Below are 22,105 nucleotides of genomic sequence, written 5' to 3'. Positions count from 1 at the left end.
GTAAAGCTGTAAATGTTTCATTTCTTTAAAAGCACAGATTGTGAAGGCATCAGTTCATTCCTGAATCTGTTCATGTGATAACATCTTCCACTGTGGTTACTGCTGAGTTGTAGTGATACCATCTCTCAGGTCTTAATTATGCTGCTGTTATTTTCAGCACTGCAGGTGTGAGATGCTGTTTGTGTACCTTGAGTACAAGCAAGACCTTCTTCCTTTTTGAAATGAAAACACATGGAACTACATTAAGAACCACATGTTCTAATTTTGCCCTTTCACAGAATGGGAAATCTTTCTCCATCCATTTTATTAATATAATTTCCAAAATACTTTTAAAGACAATGTATATTTGATTTAAAATCTATAATGCAAAAACAGCTAAACCCTTAAATGTTTTAATAGCAAGAGCTCTTATTTCTGAACTTTAAAGTCTCTAACATGAAGTTATAAACCCTTGAAAACTGAATTAAGACAAAATTGGATGATGTAAGCATGAATGCACCACTGTAGTTTTGCTAGTCTGGATTGATTTTCTTCTCTGTTGGTGGTAAAACAATTTGTGTTACTTCAAGTGCAGCATAATGCATTACATTTTTCTACACTAAAAAAAAAGCATAAAACAAGTGGAAAAATGTATCCTAACTGAAAAATAAACATTCATAAACATTCATATCCAAGAAATGTACTGATGGTTCTTGTCTGGGAGGTTATTTATCTTCCAAGGTGAGAAGATAATTACCTCTTACTTGTGAGAGGTAATTGCAAAACACACTGTCAGGAAGGTTTCCTGTTCATCCTGAGATTGAAGATCTCAGACAAGCAAGCTACCACTGGCTGTTCTTGCTCATGAAGATAAATATATTTTCAGACTGGAGCTGCTGTGATTTCCTTTGGGTTTTTGTAATGCTCTGTCACTGATGGTCTGTTTTTTCTCCCACTCCTTCACCAAAGACACCCTTCCAATCTGATGTTAGACAGACTGAGTGGAAAGATCCTGCATATCGACTTTGGGGACTGTTTTGAGGTAACTCTTTGTATTTGGACATGGCATTCTCAGTAATATTTCACATCTTCTGGTGGAACAGAAATTAATCTATAAGCCAGGACAAACTGACCTTGGAGTGTGATCCTGGGCAAACCCTTTGGCTCTCTTGATCCTCCCTGTATCTGTCTACAGGCAGGATGAAAATAATAGACACTTCATCTCAGAAGCATGTCGTGGGGATTAGCTGACCACTGGAACAAGCAAAGAAGTGTTAACATCACTTCATGAAATTTCTTGGAGCAATTTAAGCTGCTGATAGGCAGTCTGTGTTGCTGGGCACATGCTTGAGTTTTCTTCCCTTTGTTATCAAGTTTATCACTGAGCTTCTCCAAGTAATTTGTGAAAACTGAGGAACATAAAGCTGTGACTTTATTCTCTATTTGCAATGAAATCTTCAAGATTATAGCAAAAGGATCTCAGTAGTTAATAACTTTTTAAAAGTAAGTTAGCTATTAATTTACTTGATCTCCGTCATCGTGTGTTTAGGTTGCAATGACAAGAGAAAAGTTCCCTGAGAAGATTCCATTTAGATTAACAAGGATGCTGACAAATGCTATGGAGGTAAGCATTCCCTCTGGTTTGGAGGAGACTGTTCCTAGGGAAAATGGCAACCATTTCTCAGTTTCTCCTGCATTTTTTTGTTGTGGCTAAATTTTACCACTTCTTAAGAACCTGAGGTGTTAATATTTCAGCTTGGTTTTCTGTGAGTTAAAACATCACCTGTGATATCTGCAGTACATTACCATGGAAAGCAACTTTATAGTTAGAAAATAAACTACCCTGAAATTCCTCCAATTTCTTAGGCCTTCATTAGTTTCCCCATTTCAAATAGCTGTTTATATCAACCAGACACAGCCAGTTGCATGGTACTTTACAAAGATCATCCTCATGGAGAAGAGAGCTTCTTAGTTTGTAATTAATGTGTGTCTGGTTCTCTTAATGAACAAAGCATAGAGAACTCCAGTTCAAAGCTACTTCCTGCTCCCTGAGTGTTGGGGTTGTACTTGCAGAGTGAACAAAGATTCCCTTCTTTTTCTTCCAAAGGTGACAGGCCTCGATGGGAACTACAGAATCACCTGTCATACAGTGATGGAAGTGCTGCGTGAGCACAAGGACAGTGTCATGGCTGTGCTGGAAGCCTTTGTGTATGATCCCTTATTGAATTGGAGACTGATGGACAGTAAGTGATTCTGATAAAATAGTGACAGCAAGAGAATATGCATACAAGAAATCCTGAAATCCAGTGGGTTTTCAAACAGTCTGGTCAAACTGTTAGTTTGCATGTGCTATTTCTGTGTGCACACACTTTTAGGGATTTTAATATGAAATTACAGCAGTGATCAGGAGATGGAAATTATTTTCAGGTGACATCAAATCTGGAGAAAGAGAAAGGCAACCAGATCTGTATTTTTTGTGGACAAATTTGCTCTGAAACACTGAAACTTCAGTTCATCCTTTCCAACTCCTTGTTTTCTTGCAGCAAATACCAAGGGCAATAAGCGCTCACGAACAAGAACAGACTCCTACTCAACCAGTCAGTCAGTGGGTGAGTAGAAAAGATGGTAGATGTCACAAATATGCTTTTGAAATTAGCTGATTACCAGTCTTGCTAATGTTTCCAGATGAATATTTCAGCTGCTTTTCAGCTTCACATTTATGCTTTTGTGTTTTCATGTTGTTTTCAATAGAAATGTTGGACAGTGTGGAATTGGGTGAGACAGCCCACAAAAAAACTGGAACCACAGTGCCTGAATCCATCCATTCCTTCAGTGAGTTTCATTGTTGTTTCTGTACTGATCCAGAAACTGTTCTTAGATCAGAAATTTTCATCAATGTCCAAATGCAGTTATATGAGATGGGACAGATACAGTCTCTTGTCAGCATAAAAATGATCTGTGTTCTCAGCTCCCAAAAAGAGTTGTATCTGTAGAAAATGCATCTAGGTTTGCTCTCAAAGTAATATCTGGAAAAGGCACTTCTAACAGCACTACAAATATTGTTCAGATGAAGTGCTTATTCTGTGTCCTCTTTCTCTCTTTAGTAGGAGATGGTCTGGTGAAGCCAGAAGCTCTAAATAAGAAGGCAATTCAGATCATCAACAGGGTTCGAGATAAGCTCACCGGTGAGTGTTTATTTAGGTTTATATAAAAGAAACTTAAAATCTGATGGATCAGCACTATCCTTAGTGTTTGTATTTTGAATTAAACTTTTAATTTAACATATTCTGATTAAGTGGATGAGGCCATTTTCCTGCTTTTGTCCAAAACCTAAGTACTGTGCCTGCATTTAGATACAAATAAGTCTGATTTGAAAAGTACAGAGGTGTTTGTAACTACAAAGCCTTAATATTTTGCATGTATTAGCTTATTAGTGGAAGTTGAATTTCTACTGTCCTGGCTTCATAGTTTGCAGCATTTAGTTGCAAAATTTTACACTTTTAAAGTTTCTAAGAAACTACTCCCCTCCTGCCAGATAATGTACTTGAAGGGATTAGGACCAGGATTTGTGACTCCTTTTGTGGTTTTTTTCATCCTTTAATTTCAAAGGTCGAGACTTCTCTCATGACGAAACTCTCGATGTACCCACACAAGTAGAACTGCTCATTAAACAAGCAACTTCCCATGAGAACCTGTGCCAGTGCTACATTGGATGGTGAGTTTGTCACTCAGCTAACCTGGCAAAACTCTTCTGGAATAGTCTGAGCAGGGAACTGCTAAAAAGAACCTCACTTGAGCAGTTTATTTGTAGGAGCCATACCACATACTGCATCTGATCTGGCTCCTACAAATCTTGATTCTGCAAGCCCATGGCAATAGACATAGACACTCCTCTAGGAAATTTGCTGTTATAAGTAGTGACACGGATTTTACATTTTAAATGTTTGAAATAAGGAATGTGGTGGTCAGTGCTTTCAGCCACACTGAAGGATAAAACAAAGCTGATTTAGTGTCATTTTGAGAGTTAGATAACTTAGAACTATGCTTAAGGAAATAGATCTCTTTCCTGCTAATGTTTAAAGTGATAAAGATCACCTGGCAACTTTGCTTGTGCTCAAATGGTGCCTAGTCTGTAAGAAATCTCAGTCTTTCTCAGTGTTGTCTTTGTGAAACTACATGCAAGTCAACATTATTGCAATATCTTTATTTTCTTTAGGTGTCCTTTCTGGTAACAGGAGATTCCAGATTATGCACAGCCTTTTATTCTGGAGGCTTTTTCACTCCAAACTTGCTCTTCTACAAACACGAATTGAACGTTGGACTGAAATACAGCCTTTGTCAAATATTTTTAAATGTAAATTTAAAGAGTTATTGTATATTAAAAGTTGGTGTAAGCCAATGTATAGCTGCTGTTGGAAAAACAAGCTGTCTGAAACAAAACACTTGATTTGGGTTTCCAGGACAGTGAAGACTGATTGTACCACAGATGTCTATGGTTCCACTTTGTCTTTGGGGAACTGGAGATCCATTGAAAATAACTATACGGGTTTTCACTCACTTTGCAATGTAACTAAGTAACTTGCAGATTAATTATTGCCCTGGTCATTCCTGTTGATGTGGGTGCAGTGAGCTAAATGCGCTTGTGCAGGAGGCTTCCTTTAGGTTTGGGGGGAGCTGCATAACTGGAAAGAAAGATAAGTAGAATTTTACCATTGTTTCCTCCTGTACCTTGTTTTCAAACTTGATTCTTGCCCCAAAATTGGAAATTGTCTATCTGCTCATTGCTCTAGTTCAGGATTTGTGTTTCTGACTAGATCAGGGTTTTGAGCACATCCAAGATTTGAAAACCTTGAGCCTGAGCAAAGTCGGGGTGCCTCTGTGCAGAGTGATCGGTGGCACGTTGGATGCAGGGTACAAATAAATACCACTGAGGAGCCTCCTGCAGTGTCTGGGTTAAAAAGCAGTGTTGGGAAATAACTAGGGAAAGTTAGGGTTTGGCACAGGAGGCAGATGCGGGGGAGAACTGGTTGTAACTTGAAATGGAAAATAATGGCTATTAAACATGAGGTTGAAGGTGAAGTTACGATTTATGAATTAAAAATATTAAAAACAATGCACAAAATACAACAGAGTAGCCATGTTTAGATGCCATGTTGTATTTGCATATTTTTGTGCCAATAAATTACATCAAAATGTAAACACTTCAGCTGTGTTCTTGTTTATTCCTAAGTCTTTCTTAGGCAGGGGCAGATTACAATTTTTTTTAAGGTTCCTGTTGCCATTGATTTGTCTTTTTGTGCATCAGCTCTGGTCATTGGCTTTCTTTCCCTTCTGACAGCAGCTGAATGAAATCTGTCAGTTGTATAAACAAGCTGTGACCGTGCAGCCCCTAAATTTTTTGTTTTCCAGAAGATGAGATGTCATCTGTGTGATAAGAACATCAGCTTCCTTGGGCTCAGGGGCACAGCATGGAGTGTTGGACGGGATTCCCTGGGCTTCCCCAGCTGCTTGTGCAAATGCTGCACTCCCAAAATGGGAAGTGGGCAGGTGGCAGTCACAAATTTGGGTATTGGCCCTTGTCACTTTCTGGGCATTGGTGTGGCTGTCAAGGGGAGTGGGCACCACGATGTAAGAAAGATTTTTAAGGCCCTAGAGTGTACAAAGAAGGGATGGGAAGATGGGGAAGAGCCTGGAGGGGAAGAGGAGCCACTGAGGGTACTTGGTCTGTTCAGCCTGGAGGAGACTGAGGGGAAACTGATGGCAGATCACAACTCCCTCTTGAGGGGACAAGGATGGGGACACATTGATCTTTGCTCTGTGGTGACAGGGACAGGAGCAGGGAATGGCTGGAGCTGTGTCAGGGGAGTTTTAGGCTGGATATCAGGAAAAGGTTCTTCCCCCGGTGGGTGGTGGGGCACTGAAGAGGCTCCCCAGGGCATGGTCACTGCCCAAGGCCGCCAGAGCTCCGGGAGCCTTTGGACAACGTTCTCAGGTACAAGGTGGGATTGTTGGGGTGTCCAAGAGCTGATGATTCCTCTGGGCCCCTTCCCCTCTGGTGCTGGGTCCCACCGGTGTGTGTTTCTGGGGGAAAAAGGCCGAATGTACCGCACAGCAGTCCGGCCGGGCCGGGCGGCCCTCAAGGCTCCCCTCAGGGCCTTGCTCGCATCCCTCACACGGCCTGTCCTGCCCCGTCCGGCCGCTGGGGGCGCCTGCGGGCCCCGCTCGTCTCCTCCCCCCCCTTCCGGCCGGCAGCGCTGCGACAGCGCTGGTCTCGCGACAGCGCCCGATTCTCGCGACAGCGCCGCGCGTCAACATGGCGGCAGCCGGCCGTGAGGGGAGCCCGGTGGGGCAGGCGGGCAGCTCCGGGATGCCCGCGGGCACGGAGGGAAGCAGCACGATGTCGGCCTTGCCCGGATTCGACAGCCCCGACGCCTTCGTCAAGGTGCGGTCGGAGAGGAGCAGGGAGAGAGGGCGAGGCACTACCGCTCCCGGCGTGCCGTGTGCGCTCGGGCCATGCCGGGAGCTGTAGTCCTGTCCCGCGGGGGCCGCGTGGGGATCCCAGCCGGAGCGGGAGACACCCGTAGGGTGTTCCCCAATGCCAGCAGGAGGGTGTGGGCCGGGCCGGGGGCTGCGGGGGCCAGAGAGGTGTATCGGGACCTGTTACCCGCCTGGGTCGGGCCATGGCCTTGTCAGCCACCGGGGATTCCTGGAAATGCCAAGGAATCGGGAGCCTCGTGAGGTCTTGTCGCGATGAGAATTGCCCCTGGCTTTATAAATCGCAGCGTCAGCTCCCGTGTGTTTTACCTATGCCCGATGCTGATTCCGGAGAGGGAATGGCTGCCAGATCCCAAATAGGAAGCGTTGCAGGGATTTGGGGTGTTTTGGTAGAGTAATAAAGTAATGATCTGCGTACCTGCTGGTTTAGAACTGTAAAATATTCTGAGTTGTAAGGCTCCTACAAGGATCATGCAGGAGTCCAGCTCCTGGCCCTGCACAGACACCCCTACAATCCCACCTTGTGCCCGAGAGGATTGTCCTAAAGCTCTTGGAGCTCTGGCAGCCTTGGGGCCATGACCATTCCCTGGGGAGCCTGTTCAGTGCCTGATCACTAGAGGATGATCAGTAGCAGTTCTATAATCATTTACTAGTTCTATAAGGAAGTTTTTAAACTTTCATTATTTAAAGCTGTCTAAATAACTACATGAAGTTATTTGGTGCAAAACCCCACAATACCACACATTAGAACCGCGCAGTTCCAACCAGCCAGGCAAAGTGCATTTCTATCAAAGAGTATCCCGAGTAAACAGAAACAAAATACTGACAAAAGCTGATAACGGTGTTCTTGCACAGTATGCTCTCGGGACGGTGGTGGCTGCAACAAAGGCATCCAATGGGCTCCCCCAGCCTGGAGATGAGTATGATTTCTACCGCAGCTTCCCTGGGTTCCGTGCCTTCTGCAGCACACAGAGCGACCGCCTGCTCCGCTGGTAAGGGCCCTTCTGCCCCTCTGGGCTGGTGCTGGTAGCTGGCAATCCAAACCAGAAGGTAACCCCCTTCTTTGACAACTTCACACTTGCCATAGGTAAAAAGGTGGTTTATTTCACACATCTGGTTTTAGCTGCTTCTCTAGCACTTGGCAGGTGAAGTGGCAAGCTTAAAGAGGGCATTTCATTATATTGCCATGAGGAGCTGTGCAGAGAGGAGCACCTGATACTGAACAGTTAGGCTGTCCATTTTAAAAGTCATATTTGTGAGAAACTAATTCTAACACTTTAATACTGTACAGATGTTTTTTTCTATTTACTGCTCATGTGATGATATCTATAACTTGATTTCAGACTTTGAAGCGTAGAAAGTGTAAGAGAACTGGATGTTTTAGTATTTAGATAGCCTGCTTTCAGATTGCTGACAGCTGTGCTGTTCTCTTGCAAGCATGAGCCAGGTGATGCAGTACCACGGCTGCCGGAGCCTCATGAAAGATTCCAGCAAAGTGACAGGGCTGGAAGATAAATTTGATATGCTGGTTGACTCCAATGATGTCATTCTTGAAAGAGTGGTAAGCAAATTATTTCTGGATGTGGTTCTTAAAAAGTGTTCCGTTGCCACAAGTTTTCTTTTTTGTTGTTGCAAGAACTTTAGTGGCCCAGCTTCCACAATTAGTCACTATTTCCTCAAATTTATGTATTCCCTTTTTATTTTAAAAACCCTTCCAAATGCCAGGCCAGAGATCACAGCAGCTAAGGTAGGTGGGCCAAGGGGCAGGAAGGTATTATAGGATGTGTGAGGAAATTAAATGCAGTTTGACAAAAAGTCCTCACAGCCTGAAAACATGTCTGTACATCTGAGAGTACTTCTCTGAAGAAACTGTTCCCACCCCTGATCTTCAACGTACTCCTCCCATGTTTGTCTGTCTTGTGTTGCACAGAATTTGGGGGAGATGGCTATGGAGGTACCTACCTACACAATTTTACTCAGTCTGACTAGAGTGTCTGGGGTAATTTAACAGGCGTTTCACATTGTTTTTCTGGATTTTAGAGTATTTTATTGGATGAAGCATCAGGAGTGAATAGAAACCAGCAGCCAGTCCTGCCAGCTGGGTTACAGCCCCCACAGATGATTGTTTCCAGCTGGAACCGTAAGGTGAGGCCCCCCATGCTCAGTTTGGCTGTGTTAGCTCAGCTGTTCTCCCAGCCATTGCACTACCAGTTCTCCAGTGGAGTGGAGTAGTTAAATGTTCCCTCACGTTTTTTCACACATTCTAAGTACCACTCTCTCTTTCTCTTTTTTCTATTCATTCAAAATTAGTTCTGAAATCTTTGTGCTTTCAATTGCCATTCCAGTTTCACATCCTCAGCAGCCTTTCCTGTGCTTATGAATTCAGGATCTTGAGTCCCAACTTTTTTTCCTTACTGAAAAAAAGTTACTCGGTTTTAAATGTGGAGTATAACTCCTCCTCTGAATGTTGGACCAGACTGAGAAAAAGAATGTCAGCTAAGTTGTGTTGGTTTTACCTGTTTTTTTTTTACATAGGCAGGAGAATTCCACAAAAGAACTCAGTCTGAAACATTCCGACTGCTTCATGCCAAGAATATTTCTCGACCACAGCTGAAGTTTCGTGAAAAGATTGACAATTCCAACACTCCCTTTGTACCTAAAATTTTTATCAAACCAAATGCTTTGAAGCCTTTGCCTGAAGGTAAGGGGTTTATTTTTGGGGGAGTAATTTGTTGCAAGTATTTGACACAAACCTGTCCTCACAGTCTAGAGGAGAAATCACGGACTATAAAAACAAATAGCAGGAGATGTTGGACGTTTGGGTGTAGCATTCTTGGTGACACTATTGTTTCCATGTCTGCAATGTCAGGCTAGGTCAGCAAACAGCATCTTCTTGCTGGTATACAGCAAATAATCTGTTCCAAACAGATAATCTGCTGCTGCTTTTTACTACCTTGAGCATACATGAGAGTCACTTTTGCATGAGAAGTCGTGACTAGTCGTCTTTACAGAAATTCTTTCAGATGAGTGAGCTGCAGTAGGTGTGTGGGGAGACCTACCTTTGCTTTTGGTGCTTTATCAAAGCTGCTGGTAACACCCTGTCTCAGGAACACATTCTGCTGCTGCCAGTTCATCTGTATTCTGCACTGATGCAGTTGTACTTTCAGTAACCAGGAAGGATTGAAAAGTTTTCCTGAAGATTTTTCAATTTCCATCCAAGCTTTTGAGCCAAAATCACCTTGTGTCATCCTAAAAACAGCCAAGTAACTGAGTTGTTATTTCAGCTACAAAATGACAGCAAAAGCAGCAGCACTAAATTGTAAAGATTTTTGATACTTTGTAAACTCTTGTGGTGGGTGGAGGGGGAGATAGTAGTAGGCTGAGAACATGTTGTGTGGGGGACCTAGTCCAGTTATTCCATATTGGTTGTTCAGCCCTCACAAAAAGTGGACGGCAGAGAAAGGAGCGCCCTGAGGACTTGGATGTGCCAGCTGCTTTGGCAGACTTCATACATCAGCAGAGGACGCAGAAAACTGAGCAAGACATGTAAGAAACTAACCTGACAGCAAGGTGCTTGGAGTCCCCTGGGTGAACCTGTGTGGTCAGATTGTGCTGATGCTCATCATGTATAACACTTCTGCATGTGTTTGTGTCCACACTACATTGTATGTGATTTGCTTTAGACCTCTGCAGTTACACTAAACCTCTGCTTGAAAAGAGACAGAATAGGGAAACAGCCGTAGCTCTCAAAGCCTCTGTGCTCTGTCCTCATAAAGAGGACTGGAATTTAGTCTGTGCTTGTCTCTTCCTAATTTCCACAGGTTTGCTCATCCTTACCAGTATGAACTGGAACATTTTTCTCCACCAGATGAAGTTCTCAAGAAACCTGAACTCCAGGTTGGTGCCACTTTAATTTTAAACTACAGATGTAGTACATTTAAAGCCATACTTGACAAGTTTCAGGTTTGAGGGTGGAGGTTGGGATTGGGAGTTGACAGTGAATATACCATGCCTAATTCATTTGCTCTGCCAGATGTACAGGCCCATCGAGGAAACACCCTGTCATTTTATCACCACACTGGATGAGTTGGTAGAACTAAATGAAAAGCTTATGACTTGTAAAGAATTTGCCTTGGACTTAGAGGTAATCCAATTGTGTTTTATATTTAGAAGTTACACATGTACTTTTAGGAGCTAGGAGACCATCATATTCTTCTCATGGGGGGTGTGGAGGGTGGTTTTCTCCTGGTCTTTGTACTCTCTGACATGAAAAGACAATTCCTGACCCCTGATCTGTCTGATATTATCTATAAGGTTGAATTAAACTGTGTCAGTATTAGAAGTTTTCCAATGGCAGGGCTGGCTGTGCACTTCTTAGTGAATTTGATCTTCTTTCAATTAATCCTGTTTTTTTTAATGTCATCTTAGTCACTACAAAGAGAAAGTTTGCTCATCCAGTGTCTTTTTTTCTCAAAGAAGTCTTGTTGCTCTTTCTTCCCTCATTTAGAATGCCATTTGTTTTATAGTATTGTTTCTGTAATGAATCCTAGCTTACATCTCTCTTCCCTGTTTTCAGCACCACTCCTACAGGAGCTTCCTTGGCTTGACGTGTCTGATGCAGATTTCCACCCGAACAGAAGACTTCATTATTGATACACTGGAACTGCGCAGTGACATGAACATCCTCAATGAGACCTTCACAGACCCTGCAATTGTGAAGGTCAGCTGCAAAACTCACCAGATTTTTTTTAATTATTATTATTGTTGTTATTGGGTTTAGTTTGAGCTTTCTTATAGGTAAAATCACTCTGTGTGCTCGGTCTTGATCACTTGATTCTGCTTTCACTATAATTTGTCCAGGAGCCTGTTTCCTTGATGTTAGTAGTGAATTGCTTGTCAGATGCACTTATTTAGTAGTTCTGTACTTAACAGTAAAAAACAGAGAAAAGAAATCTAGACACATGAGTATGAAAGCACAGCACTACCAGCCTGGAGTAGAAATGTTCTTCCTATCATTCCCAATTTTTTATGCTTTTCAAGGTCCTTCATGGTGCTGATTCAGACGTGGAATGGCTGCAAAGAGACTTTGGTCTGTACTTGGTGAATGTGTTTGATACTCACCAAGCTGCTCGTCTCCTCAATCTTGGCAGACATTCTTTGGATCACTTGCTAAAGCTGTATTGCAGTGTAGATGCTGACAAGAAGTACCAGCTGGCTGACTGGAGAATACGGTAAAAACTGACCCTCACATGGGCTGCAGGGTAGCACTTCTCCTTGCTTGCATTGCTAGAGCTTCTCCTTGCAGGACCCATAGTTATGGGTTAGTCTCAAAGTGAATGAGCACAGCATTTACCAAGCTTTTGAGTGTTACATTTTCCCATGGTTTTTTTATTAAATGAGTTCTTTTTGGAAAGATCTGCAAAGATGAAGTAATGAAAATCTGGAAGCCCACTTCTTAGGAACAGTTCTCACTACAGTGTTACAGAGATAGTATTTGCTCCTCTAGTGCCTCCACAAAAACTTTTAATCACCTGTGCAAGGCAGAGCAGATGGTGTTGGAGCAGAGATCTTGACTATGCAGGTGCACCCTGCACACCACAGAGATCTCAAGTCTACTTTTATAGGCTCTGCAGAGAGAAGAAAGCTATGACAAATACCATAGCAAGCAGTTCTGCCACATGACTTAGCTACACAGCAGTCCTGCTCTCCAGCACACAAACAAGAATGTGAACTGGAGAGTGCACAGCATTTTACTGCTGTTCCCTAACCGGTCCTTTGGTATGAAAACAGATTTTCCCTGTTAGTTCTTGGCATGTCTCATATGCATTTTGCCCTATTATGCCCTTTAAGAGAAGTAACAGTTTGGCAGGACAGCTGAAATATGTTGGTGTAATTCTGGCTCTTTTTCTAGCCCCTTGCCAGAAGAAATGATCCGGTATGCCCGTGAAGACACTCACTACTTGCTCTACATCTATGATAAAGTGAGGGAGTTGCTGTGGGAGAGAGGGAAGGAGCAGCCCACACAGCTGCAGGTTGTGTGGCAGCGCAGCAGGGACATCTGCCTGAAGGTAAAGCTTCACCTGCTTTGCTTACCTGGATCGGAGTTTGGGATTAGGAGAAAAGGTCATTTGCCTGTTCTCTGTCTTTTTTTGTGTCTGAAAACGTCTGTATATACTCTGACTCAGTCATGTGCAGTCACTTTCACTAGCTATGGTCCTTGGATTCAGATGCCTTCCTGCTCTTTTCTGAATGCTAGTATCCCTTGGCCTCACAGTGCATTCAGTTGTGTCTTTTCTAAGAGAGATGTTACACTTCTGGTTCTGCTGGATGTTCCTAGAAGGTCAAAGCCTCACTGGAGTTGCATTCATATTCAACTGTATGGTGCCTGTGGAGAAAACTGTGAAAGTAGGCTTTGTGAGATGTAATAAAGCTTGATGATAGCAAAGCTGCTCCTGTATTTGATGAGGGTGGATTTCCCCTAACAATGGATGTGTGTTTTTCAGGAATAGGCTCCTACCAACAGTTTAGGATAAAAAGCTCAAAGACACATTGCACCAGAGTGAATTTAGTCCCCTGATGTCCTTGGGCAATTCTATGTCTGAGAGAGGCAAAACGGAAAGCTCACGAGTGCTTCTTTTTTTCCTATCCAGAAATACATCAAGCCCCTCTTTACAGATGAATCCTACCTTGATCTCTACAGGAGGCAGAAAAAACACCTTGATACCCAACAGCTGGCAGCATTTAGGCTGCTGTTTGCATGGAGAGACAAGATAGCACGTCAAGAGGATGAGAGCACAGGGTAGGAAGTCCTTTGTTATGGACACTGACTTAATGTTTTAGTAAATCTCTTGGATTATACCCCTTCCATCCCTGAGATGGGATTACTTTGCTACCTCTAGAAATTACTGTACTACATCAGTCTGCTTGTTACACAGAAGTTTTGTTATGTTTCTTTTCTTTTTAAATTATTTCATTGTCTCAGACCTTGTAATGGGGGCACAGTTGTGTACTTTGAAGATGTTTTTAATTGTTTTTAACATTCTGTTACATTCATACCACCTCTTTGTGCTGTAGGTATGTGCTACCAAACCATATGCTGTTGAAGATAGCAGAGGAGCTGCCCAAGTAAGTTTTGTTCACACTGAAGGAGTTTTACTTGACCTTAATATCCAGCAAGTCACTTCCAAGGGTGTAATTACTTCTGCAGTTGGTCCCTTCCTTCCAGCTGTCAGTACTGCTTTTCTCTATAGTTGTTCAGTTTGGAAGAGAAATAAATAGCAGTACTCCTTCAGAAGGCTTCAGATGTCTGGGATACATCACTTGGATTGTATTGCACTAATAAACCACATTCCTTTGCAATGCTCTCTGTTACACATTCCCTCTGAGATTCCTTCACTTTTACAGAGCAAGAGAGGGGTGAGTGCCCCCAAAACTTATTTGGATTTTTATTTCAGTTCCTTAAGGAATGGGGAGGGTAAGGGACAGATCCCTTAAAGCACCCAATTTATACAATATTTTCCCCTAACATTTGGTACCCATCACCTAACAACCATACTTTAGAATAAAGGGCAGGTTTGGTGCCTTGCTCAACTTTCATAGGTGAATACTAAATGAAATAAATTATGATGAGGACAGACAGACCACAGAAGTGAGAGGAGAGCTGACTTGATGGCTTCTCCTCATCTGCACAAACCTGGTGCAGAATTTTATCACAGAGATGAATCTGACTTGTCTTGCTCTGTCACAGTCAGGATAGTGGTTATATCCTTTGACTTGCACATCCTTTGAATGCAAATGCCCAACATACCAGCCATAAATCCAGCACACTTAATTTTCCTCCTCTCTCTGCAGAGAATGCCAGGGTATCATTGCTTGCTGTAACCCTGTCCCACCACTTGTTCGCCAGCAGATTAATGAATTGCATCTGCTCATTCAGCAGGCCCGAGAGATGCCTCTTCTCAAGGTAGGAGTAGCTTGTACCACACAGGAGACTAATCACTGGCATTCCCTAAGCCAGGCCCTGGAGCTGAATGGTGACCTGTGATGATGTGAATGCTGAAGTTTGCTTTTTGAACACTGAATTTTGTAGTAGAACAGAAAGATATGTTGTAACTTCTTGCCAGTCTGCTGTGTAGTGGCTTACACACAGTGTAGTTTCCTGGAAAACTGGAGCAGTGAATAAACAGACAGTTCTTGAACAGAATGCAGTTTGTCTTACACTATACATCACATTTGCCTGTGTGAGGAAGAACTGCAACTGGTGGAATTTGCTGGCCATGTAAATGGACTCATAAATATTTTACAGCTATGGTGAGGCAAAAGAACCAACCTAGGTGTAAGAAGTTAATTAGTTAAAATATATTAGCAGCATGTTGATATTAATACAGCTTTCATCCATAGTGAAAAAAACATATGTGAGCAAGAATGTGTCCCCTCTGTGTGAGGTGTTTGAATGTATAGCCAAGTGCAAACACTGCAGGAGAAGAAGAAAGTAATTTTACTAACCTGCTAGCTTGTAATAAATGTGATGAAAACATTGATAAGGTGGCCAGCCTAGAAGAAACGGGGCTTTTAAGTGACTGACCTTTCTCTCCCATTCTAGTCTGAGATTACTTCAGTCAGGAAGAGAGCACCTCCACCCAACCCTGAGGTATTGTTTGCATTGTATTTTTACCTAGTGTCTTCAGCCTTAAACTTGGAAACAAATGTATCAACCTTTGCTACCTGCTAGTAAATTGCTTCTCTCATCCATTTTACAAGTTTTCTGCTTTAGCTTAATGGTATTATCTGTGCCAGATTCATGATATTACCAGTTGTTAACTGATATTTTACAAACCACCATAAAGCAGCACTTAAGGTTTCATCGGCAAACACCGTGGCTGCTGGACAGTTTCATGTATGTTGGAATATATTGACTGAGCTGTAAGAAGGGAGGTTTCAGATTAGTTTCTAAGGCTGACTCGTTCTCTCTTGTCATGTACATGAAGTACAGCATCCCACTAGCCTGTGGGTGTTTGCACAGGTAGCCTTTGGTGCCAGATGCAATGTGCTCTGGCACATGAGCTACACTAAGAATATTTCATCTCTGAATTTCATCCCTTTTTTTAAATTTTCATTAAAGTGTCTCTGCAGTATGTTAAAATAATAGATTTGTAGTGTTTCAATGGTGTTTATAATTTGAATCTCTCTGCAGAAGCTGGAGAATGCCCTCTTTGGACCACATGACAGTTCACGGATTCCTATGGATCATTTCCAGAATAACTCTGCCTTGGGTAATTTAGAGTTAACCTAAAAGCTGTGCTAATAATGGTGGAGCTTTGACATGGGGAAAATAAGCAGTCCTGAAAAAACTTTCAGGGAAACCTCATGACACAAAAGAGCAGTAAAATACACAAGGATCTAATGAAAATTTTGTCTCCTTTTCATGCAGACCCTGCACTTGTTTTGGAAGATGTTTGTCTCTTTTCAGACAGTGAGAAGACAATGGATATTCGAGACAGTCAGCCAGAGTCAACATGTCTTGTTGCTACTACCACTGTCAGCATATTCAGTGTAAGCAGTATGTTTGTGACAGTATTGAAATACTGGAAAACAGACTTAATAATCTGATAAAACTGTGTGGAAGTGTTGAAAGAAATAAGGTGGGAATGCCTGGCAACAGTACTGACTTGACAGGCATAAGGCCTAACCAAGACAGCTGGGTTAGGAAGCCAGCAAGGTTCCTCCATGTCTCTGGAGGGTCCCTGCTGGCAGTAGAATTTCAGGGTGAGAAGCAACATGGCATGAAATGGCAGTAGCCAAACAAAAAGAATATTTGTGTTAATATTTCTTCCTTTTCTTCTTTTCTTTTAAGGAATGTGATGAAAATGAAGGAAATAAGAAGACTTTGACGACAGCACAGCGGAAAGCTCAGCTAATAATGGAGTCCTTTGAAAATCCATTTAAAATGGTAAAAGCTCCCAGTAGTGGGATTCAGATTACCCAATGCACAGGATGCCCTGAGCTAGTTTTCCTGGCATATCAGAAAGGCTTGATAGAGCATCAGCTGCTGCTCTCTGACTGGAATCAAGAGATTGTCCTTGCAGAGACACATGTGTGGACTTGTTTTCAAAACACATTTAAATACCTCTTGGATACAAGTCTTTCTACATAGTAAACAGACCATTCACCATGGGTTTTTTAAGCTAGTTTTAGGTTTTTTAGGTTTTTCATCTTTTATGGCTAGGATTAGTAAGCTGATTCTACTCTTGTAATGAATGTGAAGAACAATAGAATGCTGTTACACATTTGGACTGGTAAATTACCAGAAAATAATACCAAATTTTTTTCTGGTGTGCCGTTGATGGTTGGTCTGTTGGGGGTGTTTTGGTTTCATGGGGAGGGGTTTTTAGTTGTTTTTCCTTTAGTATTTATCTTGGCAGTAGCTGTGGTGGCTTCTTTTTTTCCACAAGGTGTTCTATCTGTAGAATATTTCTTAAAATTAACTCACTGATTTACAACAAGCAGCATTTTAGCAATGAGCTAAATGTCACATGCTGTTTAAAGCAAAATCTTTTTCCTCTCTACAGTATCTACCTCCAGAGGAGAATTCTGCCTATGTCTCACAATCTGCAAAGTTTGACCCATCATCAAAAATTTATGAAGTAAGACTGGTGCTAAAATTTCCTGCTGAGTAGTACAAAAGAAGCAAATAAGTAGTTTATTTTCCATTGGGAGCCTCAGCAATAGAGATTTATTTTTTTCTCCTTGGATACTTCTTGAGAAACTTAACATGTTTCTGTGACATTTGTATCCTTTGAAGACCAGGGATTGGAGACATTCTGCTGTATAGTCCCTGTCTGTCAAAGCTGAAAGCTCTACTAGTAGTGTGTGCATTTGTTTTTGAGGCTTGTTTGTAGCTTTGAACTTTTAAAGCATTTGGTTTTACTTCACATGGTGCAGCAGATCTTAATCTCTTTTACAGCTTAATTTGATCTTTTATACTCTTAATGAGCTCCAGCATGTGTTAGCAAGTTTATAAACAACTTCTTGCCATAAAACTTTAAAGAAAGCCTTTCCAGGTAATATATTTACATTGCAGATCAGCAATCGATGGAAGTTGATGAGTCAGGCACCAGTACAGAAGAAGTCCAAGACTGAAACCAATAAGAAAGCAGCCCAGCAGTCAGGTACAGCCATTCTTCCCTTCCTTGGTGTGTCTTGAGACTTGATACAAGCTGCTTTGCTTGCTTTTTCTAAGCCCCTGGCTAACTTACTCCTGCTTTTTACAGTAATGCTTGTTTGTCTCCATAGCTGCCCATGTCCAGACACAAAAGTTGAATAAAAAAGCAGCACAGAATGTTGTATCTGTTCGCCAGCAAGCCATGGTATGTCATAGAATTCCTCCTTCCTGCCACTGCTCATCTTGACTGCTATAACATAATTAAGAGTGAAACTCTGAGCCCTGTAACTGAAATAGCTGAATGAGAGTGTTTTGGTAGTGGTCTTTGTGTGGTGCTGCCCCAGGTGTGACAGGCTCCTGTTAACTGTGCTGTGCACATCATCCCATCCCTCCAGGTGTGCAGCAGGGGATGTTTTCCACTGATGCACCACTGCTCCTCACTTCCTTTAAGGCTCTTCAGTTGTTCTGCATAGGTTCCCCCAAATATGCCAGTGGGGCCACAGCAGATCTCAGCTTCCCATATCCTGTGAAATGACAATTTAGCTTTTTATAGAAGTTCCTACTGTGAGGTAAAAAAGCAACAAAAAAAAAAAGCAATTTAGGCCCAAGGAAGAGCACAGAGATTTCTCCCCATGCTATTATTGCTAAAGCAAGAGCAGTCACTGAAGCCTGGACAGTTAATTTGCCCTATGAAATGTTTCATTCTCCTTTCTTCAACTTATCCTTTTTTCTGTTCTGTGGGTTGCTTTCATAGCAGGAACAAGCTAATAGGAAGAAGGAGAGAGACACAAGTGAAATGGGAGCAGAAACAGGAGCAGAGCTGCCAACACAAGAAAAGAAACGGCAGAAAAAAACCCAGCAACCAGAGGAGCTGGAAGCACTAAGGCAGTTTACCCCCTTTGATTACAGCAATTCCAGCTTCAAAGTGTTTGCAGGTAAGATCTGATCCCTTGCTGGAGTGCTGCATGCTGTGGAAAATGTTCCAGCTGAGCCTTGAGAGGGCTGTGTGAGTGTGGGTGCCAGTGCAGTACAGACTGTTACAATGTGCTTGCTTATAGTGAGGAAATAGTTCAAAAAATTGACTTGAGGAATGTGCACTTGAGTATTCCTTTTCTGATTTGGAAGCAAAATCCTGAAACAATTGGTCAAGTGGGTTGTGGATTTGGATTTTGTTTCTTTTCTCTTATCTGTTTAATTGGAGCCAGGAGCCAAGAGGCAAAGGAGATTTGACTCCTTTGTAAAAAAGCAGCTATTGAAAAACATCCATCTCCTGCCCTTAAAAGATTGTTCTGGATTTTACTGTGTGGGAGACTGTAGTGAAACCTCCATATCATCAGAGGAACACTGTGGAATGCATTGTTCTTTATAGAAAATTTTAGTAACAGCTTCTCTCCTCTCTCTCTTAGGAGGCAGCAAATCAAAACAGTCACCACAATTTGATCCTGCCAAGCAAGCTTACACAGGCAAGGTATGGACCTGCCATGAAAGGAGGAACAGAAATGTGGGAAACTGGATGTACCCAGCCAGGGGCTCTCTGGGAGGGCACATGATATTTTGGGCATCTGCAGAATGTTCCCTAACAGCTGCTGAGAGGCAGCTTCCAATCCCAAGTTCATGCTTTGAATTATTATTTCTTCCTATTCAGGAGCAGCTTCCTTGGAGTCCCTCAGACTCTTGTTGTTTCCCACCTATTCATACATTGCTCACACCTACGCTTTCATACGTCACAAGCGTGACATTTGGACCACAGCAAAACACCACAAATTCCAGTTCCAAATTAAATTCTCAAAAATCACAGGCATTCCAGTGGTTCCAGGACATGGCAGTTTTGCACGTTGCTCATGTACCCCTCCAAGTACTGTTATTAGGAACAGTCTCAGCTCAGAGATTTTTTACTTAACTTATTGCTAATTGAGATTGAAAAGAAGAAAAAACCCATAAACAATCAAGCCATGGATTGTTGCTGAACAGACACAATGTTTTATGCTGCCTTTTTATGCATATTAAGGGATGTCTGTGACCAGCACAGGGAAGTCAATGAGCAGAGTTCTGTGAAATTGGAAAGATCTGGCAGCACATGAATGTCATGGAATATAACTGGGAGGAACCTCACTGTGGGTGGTGTTTGATTTGTTTGTTTGTTTCTGTGTGCAGAAATTTGCTGGAGCTAACAAACTTCAACAGTCTGGAAACCGGAGCATGTCCTACCTGGTGGGGAAAGCTGAAAGGTGTGGTTGTACCCTGCTCTCATCCAACTGGAGTGTGTGCACACCCTACCCCAGAGCCATGGGCAGACCATAGCTATTGTCCTCTGCTGCTGTGGGAGCTTTAGCATATGTTTAATGGAAGAGGTTGCATCACACCCTGACATCAGTTTAAAGGACAAAAAAAGAAAAAAACCACCACAATTTAGGATTAATGCATGAAAATTAATGCAAAAATTTAGATTAACACAATGACTGGGTGGAAGGTTTGAAATGTTGAGGTAAAAGTTGGTGTTAAAGGGTGTGGGAGTTGCTTTCTTTGATCAGAGATAGGTGGAAGTGGAGAACATCTGCCTAGCTTGGGAGGAATAAGAGTACTGCCAAGTATGAACATTCTTATTCCAAATAGATACTTAGTGTTTAGCCTGCAGGGTTTGATTATTGTGTGTTACAGTCATAAAAAAACAACACTAGCTAAGGGCAGCATTGGAGGGAGAAGGGTGCTCTCTGCCTCAGGACCCTCTCCTGATAGAATCATTGTAACAGGGTTAGTTTTCAATCTTGAGTGAATTTACTGCAGGAATTAAAGTGTTTGTTAAACTCTTTTGCAGGGGTTCGACACACCACTGGCCAAAGAGATAATCTTTGTTACAGGACTTGTGGGAGTTGCTGCAGAATGAAACAGTAATTAGAAGTGTTGCCACCATGGGAAAGCAAATGCCAGCCATTGATCAGTTTTTGTACAGGAAAGTTTTTAAAACCATTAAAATCCTTTTATTCCAAAAGGAAAAACATCTGAACTGATGTCACTTTTGTTATATCCACATTGCTTTTTTTTTCCTCCTAATTGTACTCACAGTGTTGCTTTGTTTATAATTTTGAAAGTTGATCCTGTGTCCTCAAACACAATTAGGCTAAACTTGTCACTTCCTGGAGCAGCCTGAAGTGCAGAACCAGCCTGTCTTTGGAGTAGGGGAGGAATCTCTTGGCATCTCTATAGGTAGCACAGAAATTAGAGAGATGCAGTAGATGTAACTCAAACCCCAGCAGTTCAGAGAAGGAAATGAGGCCAGAGTGTCTTTTATGATGGACCCTGCTTACAAATTGAACTTCACAGCTCATCTCTTAAAATACAAGGTAATCCAGAAAAAGAGAAGATAATACAGAAAAAGAGCATTTTACCTCACAGTATTGTTGTATTTTAATGGAAAGATTGTATTTTAAGGAAAAAAAAAAGAGGTATAGGAGACCAATGGTTTCACCATAAAGTTCCAGAATGAAAGTAAGAGCAAAGAGCATTAGGCAGAAGGGAAGAACATGGATTGGCAGTGTTGTGGTGGGGGAAAGGTAGAGGGTTCTGTGCTGCAACTGAATCTCTACATCTAAACTAACATGTCCAAGTTTAAATACAGTGAGTTATCTTCAAGTCTTTGTAGAAAGAGTATCAGAAATAGTATCATCAGTATTGGATGGGTCAGTGACAGAGTTTATTCTGATTAAGACCTCTGACATTTTAACAGGGCTTTATTTTACAAAGACTATGAGGAGATTTAGTTTGTTTTCAATCTTTTTCCCTGTTTCTGGGAAATAGGGAGTGCAAGGAACAGAGGAGGGGTTTTCCTCCTTGGGTATCTTAGTGTGAGCAGTGCTGCCTAAGCATTGTAATGGTAGAACAGAATCTCTTTCTTATAAAATCTGCTTGCAGGGCTGAATGTTGGAGAATGTTTTTGTAAAAAGGCAGTTAAATAGCAATTGTCTCCAAGTGCATTTGCAGGGGCTGCCAATTCCTTGTCAGCTTTACCAGTTCTTGTTATTTCTTTAACTTGAAGAAATTGCAAAACCCCCATTGGCCCAGGGAATATTAAAATCTCTGTGGTTTAAATCCTCTGCTTCAAATTCCAAGGCAAGTGACATTTCAAGGACAATCCTAATTTTAGTCTTTTTCTGTTTTCCCTTTATGAATTGCAAATGGTTTTTAAAATGTCTTTAATGGAAGCGACTAGCAACTACATCCATGCTTTATCCACTTGGTTGTGCCTGTGAAATTGTAGCACTGGAGTCCCCTACTGTGAGGTTGTTTTACTCTTGTGCAGCAGCTGTTGGAGGTCTTTGTGTAACCTAGCTGGAGAACTACTCTCGGTAGAAACTTGGTGCATTTCTCCCAAAGTCTGCTTCTCACAGAACACACCGCATTCTGTAAGGCCACTGAGCCCTCACCAGCTGTAAGGCCCTGGGCCCACCAGCGCTGCAGCTGCACCTGCCTTTG

At 42.1% G+C, this 22,105-nt stretch overlaps 2 protein-coding genes across 7 annotated transcripts in view; both read left to right on the top strand.

Moving 5' to 3' along the window:
* MTOR (mechanistic target of rapamycin kinase) overlaps positions 1-5,183 on the top strand; it is a 69,919-nt gene extending 64,736 nt beyond the window's left edge. For 5 of the 6 annotated variants that reach the window (XM_009095633.4, XM_018920469.3, XM_050982573.1 and 2 more), the window contains 8 exons: positions 949-1,021; positions 1,529-1,603; positions 2,087-2,222; positions 2,523-2,588; positions 2,731-2,811; positions 3,084-3,164; positions 3,589-3,694; positions 4,196-5,183. In XM_009095633.4, the coding sequence (XP_009093881.1) occupies positions 949-1,021; positions 1,529-1,603; positions 2,087-2,222; positions 2,523-2,588; positions 2,731-2,811; positions 3,084-3,164; positions 3,589-3,694; positions 4,196-4,211 (634 nt within the window). In that variant the 3' untranslated portion in view covers positions 4,212-5,183. The remainder of the gene's footprint in view (positions 1-948; positions 1,022-1,528; positions 1,604-2,086; positions 2,223-2,522; positions 2,589-2,730; positions 2,812-3,083; positions 3,165-3,588; positions 3,695-4,195) is intronic. The other variant, XM_050982574.1, reaches the window with a different exon arrangement.
* A 1,039-nt stretch (positions 5,184-6,222) lies between these two features.
* On the top strand, positions 6,223-20,639 carry EXOSC10 (exosome component 10). Its single transcript, XM_009095634.4, has 25 exons — positions 6,223-6,421; positions 7,330-7,466; positions 7,912-8,035; positions 8,515-8,619; positions 9,010-9,175; positions 9,909-10,020; positions 10,296-10,371; positions 10,508-10,618; positions 11,051-11,194; positions 11,515-11,705; positions 12,386-12,542; positions 13,125-13,273; positions 13,549-13,599; positions 14,326-14,437; positions 15,077-15,124; positions 15,668-15,746; positions 15,905-16,026; positions 16,328-16,423; positions 17,043-17,117; positions 17,555-17,642; positions 17,767-17,840; positions 18,390-18,570; positions 19,042-19,103; positions 19,790-19,863; positions 20,451-20,639. The coding sequence occupies exons 1-25, from the start codon at positions 6,293-6,295 to the stop codon at positions 20,479-20,481; spliced, it is 2,694 nt and encodes an 897-aa protein (XP_009093882.2). The 5' UTR covers positions 6,223-6,292; the 3' UTR covers positions 20,482-20,639.
* The last annotated feature ends 1,466 nt before the right edge of the window (positions 20,640-22,105 follow it).

The sequence above is a fragment of the Serinus canaria genome, chromosome 21 (genome assembly GCF_022539315.1).
Source record: "Serinus canaria isolate serCan28SL12 chromosome 21, serCan2020, whole genome shotgun sequence".
Classification (NCBI taxonomy): domain Eukaryota; kingdom Metazoa; phylum Chordata; class Aves; order Passeriformes; family Fringillidae; genus Serinus; species Serinus canaria.
This window is presented reverse-complemented; position numbering and strand designations above follow the sequence as displayed.